Below are 14,021 nucleotides of genomic sequence, written 5' to 3'. Positions count from 1 at the left end.
CGGTAGAATGTGGGTCGTGCGCCGCAGGTAGGTGGGCGACGCGTTGCATACGATGTCTTCTTACTGCGAGGCGCGTGCGACTCCTGATTCGCGTCTAGGTGCGCGTTCACCTTAATAAGGCATTATAGGGCCGGGTTTCCACTGACTCAGATATGAGCAGAGAAGAGCGGAGATGTGCGGATTTGACCAATCACAGCGTTCGAGAGAGCGAAAAACGAAGACGCTCTGTCACTTTCTCCCTCACGGTGATTGGTCAATTCCTGCACATCTCCGCTCCTCTCCGCACAACTCCGCATCAATGGAAACGCAGCCAAATGCAAAGAGTAGGCGACTAACCGGATCCATGTGAGCACGGTGAGCGGTAGGTCGACCATGATGGTGTTGGTGAGCAACAGGCGGTTGCCTCGCACGGTGGCGCCCTGCAGCTTCAGCCCCGTCACCGAGAACGACCACTCCGACGCCGCTTGCTCCGCCGTTGTGCCCGCGTCGGGGATCGTAACCTGGACATAGAATCATAGAATAGAATACTGCACGTCAGCGCTCTTCTGAAAGGGTGGGTACCCTTGAAACGTAAACACGTTTTAGATGCTTATCTTCCAGGAATGTCGTATACAACGACAGACATAGCCTGATCACATATCCTTCTTAGGACTCCATATGTGGCTGCAAGTTGTCTTCTGATTAATTGTGGTCCTGTCCATTTTACCAGCCCAATACAGGTTAGGATGTCACCTAACGTCAGACAGGCATTCTATAAAAAAAACTGGACCTCTCAAGACCTGGTTAGGTAAGCGAACCGTCTTTTTTTTTAACGTTACTTATTGTAATATTAGCCGCTTATGCACTTACCTACTTAGCCGGGAGCGGACCATGAAGACGGAATAACGCTAGGGAGATGGGTAATAAATTAGATTTATAATCAATGTTAAAACGTTACCTGTAGATGTAGTTCCTCAAGCGACCACGAGTTGGCCTGTGCGACGCACTGGCGGGTGGCCGTGATGTACGCCTCTGGGTTGAGAAGCCCTCCGAGCCATACTGGGATGCTCTGTTGATTACACAATTACGTTTTAATCTCTAAGTAGATAAAGACGAAAATTGTAATGTTTCATGCGGACTATGCAGAATCCTAAATTCACTTCTACAAAGGTAGAGATGACAGGAGCACATTTCCGTTTGTTTCCTGGTTCTAGAAACCCATCATATACTCATGCGGCCACGGTGGCCGCGAATTCGCCGATCCACGGTTGCACGGTACAACCGCGCGCTAGAATTCGCCGATCCACGGTTGCACGGTACAACCGCGCGCTACAACGCAGGAACATCCAGCGATAGTATAGTGAGTATACCTGTAGCCGTTTAGCTCCGCGGTCAGCCACAGCTTCAGAGACGGCGGCTAGTTGCGCCACGCGGGCCGCGAAGTCGCCAATCCACTGCTGCACGGTACAGCCGCGGGCCACAGCGTAGCGCCGCCAAGATGCCGGTAGCATCCCGCGGACTAGTGAGCCCACCATCGCGCGTGTCTCGTTTGTTTGCTTCATCTCGCCCTGGGGGTGGATAATGGGTTTGGGTTACTGATATAATATGCAAAACATTATATCGGTACCTAGTCGCAGCATGCTGAGGTATATCGTGCGCAACGCGCTGAATCAATAATTTCTTTATTTATCTCGTTGCCTTTAGAGTATATTAATTTATCTAGCGAGCGATGGCTACTGCAGTAATTAAATAATGTTATCCATTGAAGCAATTACATAAGGGCGAAAATATTTAAAAGAATAGTCAACATTTAACGTAAAGGACGGCCAAAAAAAGTACTTTCAAGTTCGAAATAGAGCTTGATTTAGGAGGCCACATCAGAAGAGTTCGAAGTACGCGAAAAAACTCTTTCACGTGCAGACATGTTGTCGGTCTGGTGTGCTTAATCCTCTTTGACGAATTATACAATACCTGGCAGATAGAGATGACGTTCCTCAAGTCGTGCAGCACTTGTTGCAGCAAGGACGCGCCGGCCGCCACCTCGCGCTCGAAGAATCGGTACAGCGGGTCCTTGATATTCTCCACCGTACGACGGAGCGTCTGCACATTATAATACATCAGGTATGAAGCTTTTTTTCAAAATGAGCTTGAGCTTGTTGATTTGAAGGAAATAATTTATTGTATCCAGAAATAAGATCACATTGTTTATTGTATTCGTGTCGTCAAATGCGTCGCGCGGTAATTTAAAAAATAGGGGGTTTCGAGATGTTTTAAGATGTTTTAATCGATTTCCACAGAGTTGTCTGAACAATAGGTCCCGTTGGATTCCCGGTCCACACCAAGAATCCGTAGTGGAGTGTGGCAGTGGGACACGATTGCCTAAGGAACAAATACAATACACTCACGGGCAGCTCCTGCGGCAGTTGTTGCAGCCAGGCGGTGGCGGTCTGGTGCAGCGTCTTCATCCACGCCGGCCGCCCGTCGCCCTCCACCACGATCGAATCTGAAATACCATCTTCGACGTTATACCATACACAACTTATCAGGAAATTCCTCGCCTGGACTGTTACGATATCGCGGGATTACGTGTATTTCGGTTACGGCTGAGCAGGTAGTGCACGGTGTGCGTGTGAACCGTTTTCCGTGCGCTTAAGATATATGTAGACAACATTCGCTATGTCTAATGGTCAAACCCACGGTATACAAAGCTCCGCACGCGATAGTGCAACTCGTGCAGATACAAACATGAACGCGTACAGTTGCTTGTCTGTCCGGTCATGCCGTAAAACCGAAGGAAGGAAGGATTCTGTACATTCGAACGCGCTCTTATGCGTATGACAATAGGATAGATAAAAATTTACTATTCTGACAGTTATCCTAACCGTGCTTATTACGCTAATGGTATTGACTACCGAGGCCGTTATGTATGTGTACTTACGCGGGTCATGGTCCTGAGTAGCAGCGCTGTAAGCCAACTCCTCCTCGTCTTCGAGTTGCTGCATCTTGAGCAGCTTCGATACCAAGTCACTGCCTTGAGTTGTTAACAGGACCTGGAGAAACATAATTTATTTAGGAGAGAGAGCTTGGTAATAGTGATCTATTATGGGAGGTCTTGTGTAAGTATACCACATATACAGAGAAAACCCTTTATTATTATTTTTAGAGGCGTACACTTACAGTTTGAAAATCATGATGTTTTTATATCATATACTTTGTGTTTAATGAAAATAATGTGAGAGACCTTGTACACTGACCTCTAGCAGCGTACAGTTCATAAATTGAACATCGTATAAAATCGCGGAGTTTACACTCTGGCTTTGTTTGTTCGCTTGCCTTTTCTTATGGGAAAATCCGAGTGGAGCAGCTACTTTATTTTATTATATATAGATATTTTTATGGAAAAAGCTTTTCCTACAGGAGAGGTGATAAAGAACTTTATTTTAGTATAACATAATGTATTTTTTACCTTCTCGGCGTTGTTGGGCAGCCCTAGCCAGGACGGCGTCTGTCGGTCGGAGAGCTCCTCGATCCACTTGAGGAAGTGGTCGCGGCGGTTACCGTCCGGCATCGTGATGTGGCGCTGGTTGCCTGTCGCCTGTAAGTCACATTTATAAATCGTTACACGATATAAGGTTCTATCGAGCAGTCATAGTCAATTGGGGCGAATGTGGTCACACCCGGATCTACAGTGTATTATTTTTAAGAGTTTGATTGGTATTTATTTCTCCTTGCATTGACAGTAAAGGAAAACACCTTTGTTTTCTTTTACTTTCAGGTTTTCTGTGAGATCGTCCGCTTATCCATCAGCATCACAATACGTAATCAATACGTAATTGTAACCAACAAAAACACAGCTTGGGTACTTAACAAATGTTATATACGTGTCACGAATTTAGAATACAAGTTATCCCGTTAACATAAGCGGCGTGCACGGCTAAACAGCTTGCAGAGGAAACAGTGCAGCAGCCGCTGGTCGAAGGAGTTGTCGACCAGCACTTGCCAATTGTGTTAATAAATCACTCACCCCGTCAACGTTGGCGACGAGCGCAAAGTCCGCTTCGAAGGAGCGCGGCGTGAACAGCTTGCAGAGGAACGAGTGCAGCAGCCGCTGGTCGAAAGCGTTGTCGATCTTGCCGCCGTAGATGCACTGCGATAGCAGTGTCACTAGCGCCTCCCACGGGATCTTCTCCGGGGGTAAGTTGGAACGGCCCTGGGTGAATAATGGCTTATTTAATTTGGGTTATATTGTTATTATTTCCCAACCTGCACGTAATGTTCAGTGGGAAATAGCCGTGAACCCGTGATAGCCTAGTTAGAAAAACGCTTCTTTCTTTGCAAGGTCACAGGTTCAAATCCAGCACGGACCTAATTTATGTTTGGATCTTAACACATTTACTGTGTAACCGAAGAGTATTTTTCGATAGACACATTGGAATTTATGTACATACACACACTATGGCAAGACGCCATACATATGAGACATGCACGTACGAGTATCAAATTTATTGCCTCATATGTGGTTCATGACAATATCGTGAGGAAACTCGCACATCCAAGAAATGTGTTTATGGTATGTGACCTAACCTGTAATTGGGCCTGTTAAAAGGTTGGGAAAGCGTACCCCGATTAACGCTAGATGATGAAAGTTGAATCATACCATAGCAGTGGCATCGATCCAGGTATCGAGAGTATCACAGGCGACGCGCAGGTCAGACTCGTTGAACTCGTAGTACTTCGCCCAACCAAGCGGCACGTAGCGGAGACGTTCTTGTACGATACCTGCGAACAAAAATATTTTTAACAATATTTAATTTATTTATTTTTTTTACTCTTAATCGCACATATAACTGAAAATCGAATGTTTATAAAATTCAATAGATGTACAACGGGAAGCCTTATTTCTTTCAGGCTACTTTATGACAAAAGAAGTAATAGAGGGAATTTGAAATTGAAAACAGAACATACCATGGAACCACGCCAGCAGGAAGTAGAGACGGGCCCGTTCCGAAGGAGCCTTCATCATGCGGGCAGCCGGTACCTATAAAATAATATAGTAGTGTTAAATCTAAATTTCTCGAAGTTCATCAGTTTAACATTTTATACCGGTACAATTAGGTCATAACATCTTTACCGACTACTTTGAAATAAATCATGAACGATATATGTTTGTGCGATGGGCTGATTTATGAACATACTTCGAATCATAATTTACATTTACTTATGGGACTGACCACCCTAATAAGCGAAGGGCCTGTCAAGGCGTGTTTGTTTGTGTTCAACTTTGGTTTGGTTTCACATTTAGAAGATGGACACTTACCGTAGCAAAAGTCCTCAGCAAGTTAGCGCGGATGCCAGGCGGCGGTTCGAAGACTACCACTCGTCCCGCGCGCAGCAGGTTGACGGGCAGCTTGGGGCTAATCTCCGTGGTCAAGAACAGACGGAAGCTGGGGTGCGGCTGCAGCGAGTGCAGCTTCTTTTCCAGCTGCACCAGCCACACCGGCGCTAGGTGTACGTTCTTTAGCATCACCCAGCTGCAACGAAAGATCACGTCATTTTACAAGATTTTATTTAACACTGCATGCCGTGTATGCGTGTATGTTTTAGGGCGTAGCTTATAATAAATATGCCTCGAATGGCAAATAAGCGCTGATTGGTATCACTCGATGCAAAATTTACGATAGGCCTGCAGGTGAGTGCGAAATTCAACACCGATTATTTACCTCTGTAGAAATAATTCGGGTCATTATTCCGAATCTCCTTATTATCATTAGTTTGACGTTCTAGACGCTGCGATCGTTGCATTGAGTTGACAGATTTTTGACAAATAATTATTATGACATTTCTTCTCTATAGGGTTATGTGCTTGTCCTCTTATCCACTGACCCTATTGATAAACAAAGTGGAATATTACCGTCCGGTCTTGCAGGCGGTGTTGATGGCTCGCTCTGCCTGGTTGAAGCCTTCCGCAGAACCGATGGCGATGCTGGATAACGGCTTGTTGAGCTCCGTCGCCATGTCATCCACGCGACCTGTACATCATATATTAATATCGATTAAACAGGAGAATTCAGGACATTAAGAAATCTGTGAGCTGTGACTTGGAGATGGCGTTCCAGCTCCATCTCTGCTTTGAGCATGAACCCGCTATCCAGTATCGACGCGACCAGCTGTGTCGCCGGTAGTCGGAATGTTATTGTCAATATGCACTCACCGCTAGCGTCGTATCCGGGTACGGAACAGAGCAGCGCGGGAGTGGTGGCGTTGAGCTGTGACTCGGTGATGGTGGACAGTTCCAGCTCCGTCTCTGCCTTGGCCATGAAACTGCTGCCGAGAACTGAGGCTACTAGTTGTGTCGCCGCTGCAATCACGCGGTCTGGACGGAATGCCTGGAATAAGTGAAAGGTTTTAGAAGTGATGGAGGTTTAAACACTCACAAAGAATATAAAATCTTGAGAACTTTACAAGAAATCCAAGATGTTGAACCTTCAGATTAATAATATATATTTTTTTTAATCTGTGCCCAATGGAATATGAGGCGATTATAATCCTGAATGACACAGACCGATTGCTTGTACAACAGTGATAGTAAATAACGTTATTTACTAAATTAACCCTTTTTGTGTATGTGGATTTTGTACCGAAAAGTGACTAAAAGTTGTTTCCTGATTACTTGTATGTAGTGTCGGTGGTGTGGTGTACCTGTATGAGCAGCAGGCGGTACATGGCGAGCGTGTGTGGTGCGGGCGGCGCCTGCGCGTCGGCATCCCACAGCGTGGGCACGCACTGCTCGGGCGCGGCCTGGCCCAGCCACGCCGACAGTTCGGGCAGCTCGGCCGCCTTCTCCAGCAGGCGGCGGAACGCGCCCAGCCTGACATTAAACAAACACATTGTCTAAGGTGCCTGGATTAAATTTAGCGACAAAGCCGTCGATAGTGCATCCTTTATCCCGCTCGTATTTGTCCTGTGTTTAACTCATGATATATTTCTGATGATAATAGGTACCTGGAGCTAAGTCTAGCAGCGGCTTGATGTTGTTGCGTGGTGAGAGAGTCCAAAGTGGCGGTGTGTGAGACGAAGCCCTCCTTGCCTCGTAAGAATACTGCGAAGGGTTGTTCTAACGTGTCCTCAGCGCCTGTGCCCTTCAGATGTATGCGGCAGAGCAGCAGCGCGAACGTCAGTCGGTCCGTGTGCAACATGCCTCTGGCAACGCGCTCGTATACCGCCTGTACACATGATTAAAATTATTATTATCCTTCGCTATGTCTATCTATGGCATTTGACGAGCAGCTGGTCCCTATAACTAGCAGTTGTTCAATATCGTTAAAAGATTCGAGAAAATATTTCCTAGTGATATACTAGGTAGTAGTTCAACGAAATCCCGCGGATTTTAAAATGGCATGTCATACTCTAGCCTTAGCATTACGCCTATTGAACTCGAGTCATGGTACAGACTTTATGATGGTACAATTTAGAGAAACCTCCCACTCACATTGGCAAATGCTTCTTTACTCTCAAGTCAATTTCCATTGGATACTAATAAAATCAATCATACCGTGAAGAGTTCTTCAGTGATGATCTTCAACCGCGCGGTGTAGTCGGACTGCCCGTTGAGGGTCGGGCTGACGAGCACGGAGCTGAATATGTCCAGGAACATCTTCAACGAGTACTGGTACAGGAAGTGCACCTGGTTCAGCGACTCCATCGTGAAGTAGATGCTGCTGCATGCCTATAGGGGTGACATATTAATGAGAGCGTATCTTGACAGTGGAACATCATGAGAGATGAAAAACTTTTTATCAGGAAAGTGAGTATGAGTGGATTGAAGAACACTTAAGTGTGGGTGGACTGTGTGACTGTGGCGATCCTCTGTGGATTAAGGATGTGGGCAGGAAGTGAAGGGTTCATGGCGAAGCCGAGGAAGCCTAATGACGGACTAAGAGGAGAAACTGAAATGTGTATAGGCTTTGGTCTCAAATAGGAGTATTTATAACAGCACATACATTGGAATGAGAGTTATGCTGAAGTATAATACATACCTGAGATAGTGGCAGATATTCTTTGCTAACAGTTTCAATTTCACCGATGACTTTATCAGTTTCTTCCACCTGAAAATTTATAAAATATAAGTATAATTACCGCAATTCCCTGTTTGTCTAGCGATGTACCATTTTTTATCCAAATCAGTACAGTGGTTTAAGCGTCAAAAATAGACAGAATTACTTTCGTTTTTATAATATTAGTACAGACTTCAGGACCTCAAGAGGTAGATTGTCGGAACATTAAATTGTAACATAATGCTAATAGTTACCTTATGCCCAATATCGTCAGCCTCCTTCTTGAGCGTCTCGAGCGTGGCAATGACGGAGTCGTCGTCGAGGATCTTGCCCTTCGCGTCGTTGAGCGCTTGCAGGAGAGACTTCTCCAGTTGACGCAGGCGGAGGTGGAATTCACCTGCGATGACGGCACGTTAGTATTGGTGTGTCGAGTAGGATAATTATGTGTGTGTAAGGGTCAGAAATGAAGGTTTTATTGTTTGTGGCGTATATGTCAATAAACGATACGATAGGAGAGTAAATGAGATAAAAATAGAGCTAATAAACTTAACGAATATAGGCGGTACCGAAAGGGTTCCAGAGTGGATAGTAGCAGGTACGAGTCATGTGAGGGGCCTTTGTCGGCTCAATAATAACCCTGACACCAGGGATGATGAGGTTGGTAATCCTCCTCAAAACCCACACAATAGAAGAATAATCGGTATACCTTGCAGCTTGAGAAGATCGGATCGCTTGGTGTCGATGTCGGGGCGCTCGGCCTTGAGCACTCTGTGCAGACACTGCGACTGCAGCGACGAGCGCGTCACCGTGAAGTTGACGAACGTCACGCGCGAGCACATGTCCGGAGGGAACTCCACCGTCGGGTCCCTAATATACAAGTGGTTATATGAATGTTTTGTAATATTCATGATTATGGCTGCTTACTGGTATTTCCTGAAACAGGATCATTGGAGCGGAATCGTAATCGTAATGGATGGCTGTACGGAGCATTTTAATCCAATTACTCCGAGTTGTCACATCAACGTCTGCTTTTAATTGTATACCAGGTTAGAGCTCTCAGCGGTACCCATTTGTCCGGCCAAGTAGTTAATGCCATTTGTGGCAAATTTACAAAACAATCTGCCGCTTAGATTCGATTTGTATAACGTCATCATCATCAATTTAAGAGCCACGCTCTTGTCGGTGTAGCATTTTCCATTCCAGTCTATCAAAGGCCAATTCCTTGACTTCCCTATAAGACACGACGTTAACGTAGATAGATAAAAACAGTTATTTGGTCAAAAGACACTCAAACAGAAGAAAGTTGCAGCACTGTTTAATAACGGTAAAAGTTACTGAGTGATGAGGAAAATGACGCGGGTTCAGTATCGGATCGTTGGTCTCTAAAGTATGTGAGTTTTCATTGGATACTAACAAAATCAATCTTACCGTGAAAAGTTCCCCTACCCTAGTTAGTTGATACCTGACGCATGCACATCACGCGGTTCAATCGTCAGGGCGTAGTTCTCCACGCATATGTCACAGTATTTACCTAGTGCTGAGGAAGATGACGAAGGAGGGGCTGAGATCGATGTCCTGGTCGCCCAGAGTGATGAGCACACGGCCGCCCGTGCGCCTCAGCTCGCGGTTCAGCACCGGGTTCAGGATCGGGTCGTAGTTCTCCACATCCTAACGAATAAACAATTTATTGCACACATTTTAGAGTAGGTATTCATAAATATGTCTTTTCAAACATAAAAGAAGAACGTGATAGCTGGTGGTGGTTATTGTCAGTAATTAATCAGATCCTAATTAATCAGATCCGCTAGAATGCAAAAAGAGTATTCAAAAAAAGGTTTTTATGCCCGGTGTCGTATATGGAATATAATTTTAACTTGAAAGTAAAAGATTATCGATGTATTTATATAATTAATCAATCAATATTATGTGCTGTAAATTTCTTTATCACGTATCTATTAATTTGTTTATAATAAATTATGTTGGCTTCCAACTTGTGTTTAAATTACTAAATATTTAAGACCTTACCTGCACAAGCAGTGGGTTGCCGAACCGCAGTGCCGACTCGAGGTTCTTGCGGAAGGAGTCGTCGAGGAAGGAGGTCTTGGTGATTTTGCGCTCCTTGAACTCGCGCATTATGAACTCTGTGGCCTGGCCCGACGGGTCGATGATCAGCGGGTAGCGGTTGAAGCGCTGTAATGTTCAAATATTGTAAGTAAAGTACAATAACTCGTTTTATCCAGGCCTTTCGCAGAAGTAGAAGGCATTTCTCTGATAGTTTACTTATGAAACTTATAATAACTTTGCAATTATGGGTTTCGAACCAATTACGTGGCTTGGGCGTTGTTGAATGATTAGTGTCTTTAACAATAACGAGTACCTATGTAGTTGTTAATCTAATAAGATTAAAATAAATTATTCAATGAATCTAATGATTTTCGTTGTTCACAAACAAACCAAACCTGAAACATTTAAAAAACTTGACTACATTTTCCAATACTTATCATCAAGATCAAACCTTACGTTGAGCATAGATCAAGCCTTACCTTGAGCATGATAGCGTTTTCAACACACAGCTCGTCGGTTGGCAGCGCGTTGGCCTGCCAACGTAGCCTCTCATCCGGATTGCTAAGGTACTCTGTGCGGGCGATGTCTGCGCGGTACTTGATGTTGGCCGCGGCCAAGTGGCTCGTCCACGTCGAGAATAGGTTTTGACGGTACTGCAACACAAGGGGTCAAGTTAGTACTCATTAATGTGATAAAACCAACCCATGACTTTGGACACTGGAAAGTATCTTACAGCGAGCGGTACTAAAGATAAATTTTGACTTCTCGACTATTGAGATTATTGAAATTTCCGGTAATATTTTAAATATACCCTCAAATATTTTGTGATGATCTTTTACTATTTTCTGGCAAAACAAGGGTATTTATAATTATTTATTTTCGTAGTCCTGACATTTGTATCACTGCTGAACGTCCCTCTGCTGAAAGTCCCTCTGGTTATCCTTCCCCTGTCGTATGACCTGTCCTCGACTTCCAAACACAATGGTTGACGATGAAAAGGACTTGGGCCTTAATCTCGTTGAACCATGAAACACGTATTCAAGAAGGTCTTAGTCTTACTTATAAGAAAGCAACTTACATGTTGGTCGAAGTAACCTCCGTAGGCGATGAAGGCGGCTGACAACAGTACGTCTCCGACGATTGTGCTCATCTGTGAGCGGAATGTCTCCGAGCTCGCCTCCCAGCGCTCGCGCTCGATAACCAAGCTCTTCAGCAGCGCTATTGAGCGGTCCACCTTGTTGGATATTAAGACATTTTTATCAGATTTTATGAAATTAAATGTTAAACATTATGAAAGCGGAACTCTCTATGTGGGAACAATAAAAAGCAGAAAAAAAAAGATAAATAGGATAATAACTTATTTCTTAGTCAAGAAATATCTGAAAATTAAATCAAGTATATTTAAATAAAAACTGAAATGTCCCATAGTCGATTCTAAGGGAATAGTGAAATAAGAGGAGGACGTGTCTTTTCCTCCTACCTACCAGATTTGTCGACATAGACTTTGAACTGGGCGGATTATATCCATAGAAGTCCGTTGAGCACTTTGTCTACCATACATAAACTCACGCCTGTGATCGCTAATGGGGTGGGCAGAGCCACAATTAATAAAATACCATTTTTTTATTATATTTTTTAAGAAATTGTAATTAACCTCTCATCTGCCGGAACGCGGATCTCGACCAGACACAATGTAAAATCTATTGTGTCTGGTATCTCGGCAGATGAGAGGTTAAGAAGTATAATTCGTAATTGTACTACATAAATTAGTCTAAACATTACCTTAGCCTGCACGTTCTCGAGGTCAGTCTTGATGGCCTGCGCTTGGCTGATGAGCTGTGCGTACTCCTCCTTGTACGACGCGATGGATTTCTCCAACTGCGCGATCAACTCGCGCACCTCATCGCCAGACTTCACGTTCGCTTCTGCCCGCTCTTCTAAAGCCTTGAGCTCGTTACGTAGCGGCTCCACGCGTTTTAACATGTCTGCGTATTCGATCTGTATGGGAAACTCTGGTGTTATTTTGGTTTTCAGAGGTCAACTTGACCTATTTCTTCATACTAAAGATAAACCTAAAGAAATGTTCTTTTTTGTTTCTTTTGACGGGAATTTATTTATTTAATCGTTTATTGCAGATTTTACAAGATACTACATTATTAAAAGCTTATAGGAGTACTGCTTTTTGTTATGCCATCTGAGGCATTAACGACTACGTTCATATGCCAAAAGAAAAGAGCAATATCGAGAGTGATATTTCGCAAGTCACATTAGGCAGTTCAGTAATAATATGTGTATGTACTACACAAGAAATCAGATGTGAAGTGATGTGATAAGTCGTGTAAAATTACCTGAGCGATAGCCCATTTGACCATAGGGCCGCAAGCCATACTGGCGCGGTTCACCTTCTCGAAGTTGTAGTCAGGGTTGCTGAGGTAGCGAGTCTTCATCTTCTCACGCACTTCGTCACTGGGCGAATACCATTATTATTAATACTAAGTATTTACATGTGTATATAGTGTGTAAGCTCTTGATATTCCACTGTTTATAGTTTCCTTAAATAGACTTCAAAATACATACATACTTATTTAAAACTAGTGGTGATTTCAAAGATGAAAAAGGTCTGCGTGATTCCTTTTGATCCAATTTCAATGTACACCCAAATATCCCAATCCAAACCTTCTCGCATGTACTTATTTGTCGTGCTTACGTGCAATCCCCATGATCCGTACCCTCAATGTATTCCTTAAATCAAAATTTCCATGCAATTTTCACCTTTCCAAATGTGGGTCACAATTCATAAAAAGATGACGTCACTTACCCACACAGCGTAGTCGTACATGTCTTTCAAGTTGAAAGGCACATCAGATAGCAAACAAACAAAAGTAAATAAAAACAAAACAAAAGCCAATCTGGTCACGGTCGGTGGTGATTTTCAACCGCGACTTGGAGACATTATTTATTGGCAAACACGACATGCGCCCTACCTAAATAGTAAATCTGATTTGATATATTTATCGTAAGAAGAAGTACGAACTCATAGTAATATACCTTAATCATGTTTCTAGTTTTAAATGTATCGTCTCCTAAAAAAAGTTATTGTTAATTACCTTAATAAAACCGAATTTGTCGCAGGTTTGGTTAACCTTTAAGTTTGTAAGTATTTCCGTTGTATTATTTATTAGTACAATTGTGTAATTATACGCATGTGACTCGTATAAGTGCAGTTGTGATATTAAACTTGTACCAATTTGATTATTTTCTGTCTAAATGATAAATTATTAACATTCCACCACCTTCACCACAAAACAAAAAGTAGTCCATAATACTTTTTTCCGCCTGTCCAAAGGCCAAAAAAATTGTGACAACCGAATATGTTACTGAAAACAGAAAAGTGAAACGAACATCGTGCAAAAGCATGCTGCAAGCTTTAACTGTGCAAACATCAGGAATACTATTTGGCATTCGACTAAAGCTCTCTTCCATCATCTTGGAAACGATTTTAAAACATCGTTTTCACTTGCATGCTCGTTGAAGTATACGTATATGTAGGTTGACGTATCTATGGCGTGCCCACACTCAACACGCTAAACGCCACAATCCACGTCCAATTAATATCCAACGCAGCTTTAAAGATGACCGGAAAATTTTGCTCAGTCAGGTGCCATAAAACTACACACCACCACAAAACAAATGAGTGTAGAGGAGAACAAGCTATCCTCACGTTATGTCCTCGGTGGAGAAGTTGGAGACGATGCTGTTGATGAAGTTCTCGCGCATGATGACGGCGCGGATGGCCTTCCAGTCCGTGGCGTTCTCGCCGAGCAGCAGGCATATCGACTCCAGCGCCACCTTCACAATGGCCGGCGGGTTGCCCATCGACCTCACTTCCACCAAATGCTGCTTCTTTATGGATTTCACAGCTGT

The 14,021-nt window shown here is 43.7% G+C and overlaps 1 protein-coding gene across 2 annotated transcripts in view; it reads right to left on the bottom strand.

Moving 5' to 3' along the window:
- Positions 1-14,021, bottom strand: part of LOC126370918 (dynein heavy chain, cytoplasmic) — a 62,791-nt gene that overhangs the window by 780 nt on the left and 47,990 nt on the right. Inside the window, exons 68-93 of one of the 2 annotated variants that reach the window (XM_050016039.1) lie at positions 13,819-14,017; positions 12,446-12,563; positions 11,880-12,095; positions 11,176-11,331; positions 10,577-10,750; positions 10,059-10,223; positions 9,565-9,701; positions 8,740-8,900; positions 8,288-8,430; positions 8,016-8,084; positions 7,532-7,705; positions 6,982-7,202; positions 6,679-6,847; positions 6,191-6,365; positions 5,891-6,008; positions 5,297-5,510; positions 4,945-5,017; positions 4,637-4,758; positions 4,004-4,189; positions 3,446-3,574; positions 2,918-3,029; positions 2,385-2,482; positions 1,951-2,079; positions 1,350-1,547; positions 938-1,048; positions 337-500 (exon numbers count right to left, since the gene is read on the bottom strand). In XM_050016039.1, the coding sequence (XP_049871996.1) occupies positions 337-500; positions 938-1,048; positions 1,350-1,547; positions 1,951-2,079; positions 2,385-2,482; positions 2,918-3,029; positions 3,446-3,574; positions 4,004-4,189; positions 4,637-4,758; positions 4,945-5,017; positions 5,297-5,510; positions 5,891-6,008; positions 6,191-6,365; positions 6,679-6,847; positions 6,982-7,202; positions 7,532-7,705; positions 8,016-8,084; positions 8,288-8,430; positions 8,740-8,900; positions 9,565-9,701; positions 10,059-10,223; positions 10,577-10,750; positions 11,176-11,331; positions 11,880-12,095; positions 12,446-12,563; positions 13,819-14,017 (3,931 nt within the window). The remainder of the gene's footprint in view (positions 1-336; positions 501-937; positions 1,049-1,349; positions 1,548-1,950; positions 2,080-2,384; positions 2,483-2,917; positions 3,030-3,445; positions 3,575-4,003; positions 4,190-4,636; positions 4,759-4,944; positions 5,018-5,296; positions 5,511-5,890; positions 6,009-6,190; positions 6,366-6,678; positions 6,848-6,981; positions 7,203-7,531; positions 7,706-8,015; positions 8,085-8,287; positions 8,431-8,739; positions 8,901-9,564; positions 9,702-10,058; positions 10,224-10,576; positions 10,751-11,175; positions 11,332-11,879; positions 12,096-12,445; positions 12,564-13,818; positions 14,018-14,021) is intronic. The other variant, XM_050016040.1, reaches the window with a different exon arrangement.

Source organism: Pectinophora gossypiella, chromosome 11 (assembly GCF_024362695.1).
Source record: "Pectinophora gossypiella chromosome 11, ilPecGoss1.1, whole genome shotgun sequence".
NCBI lineage: Eukaryota > Metazoa > Arthropoda > Insecta > Lepidoptera > Gelechiidae > Pectinophora > Pectinophora gossypiella.
This window is presented reverse-complemented; position numbering and strand designations above follow the sequence as displayed.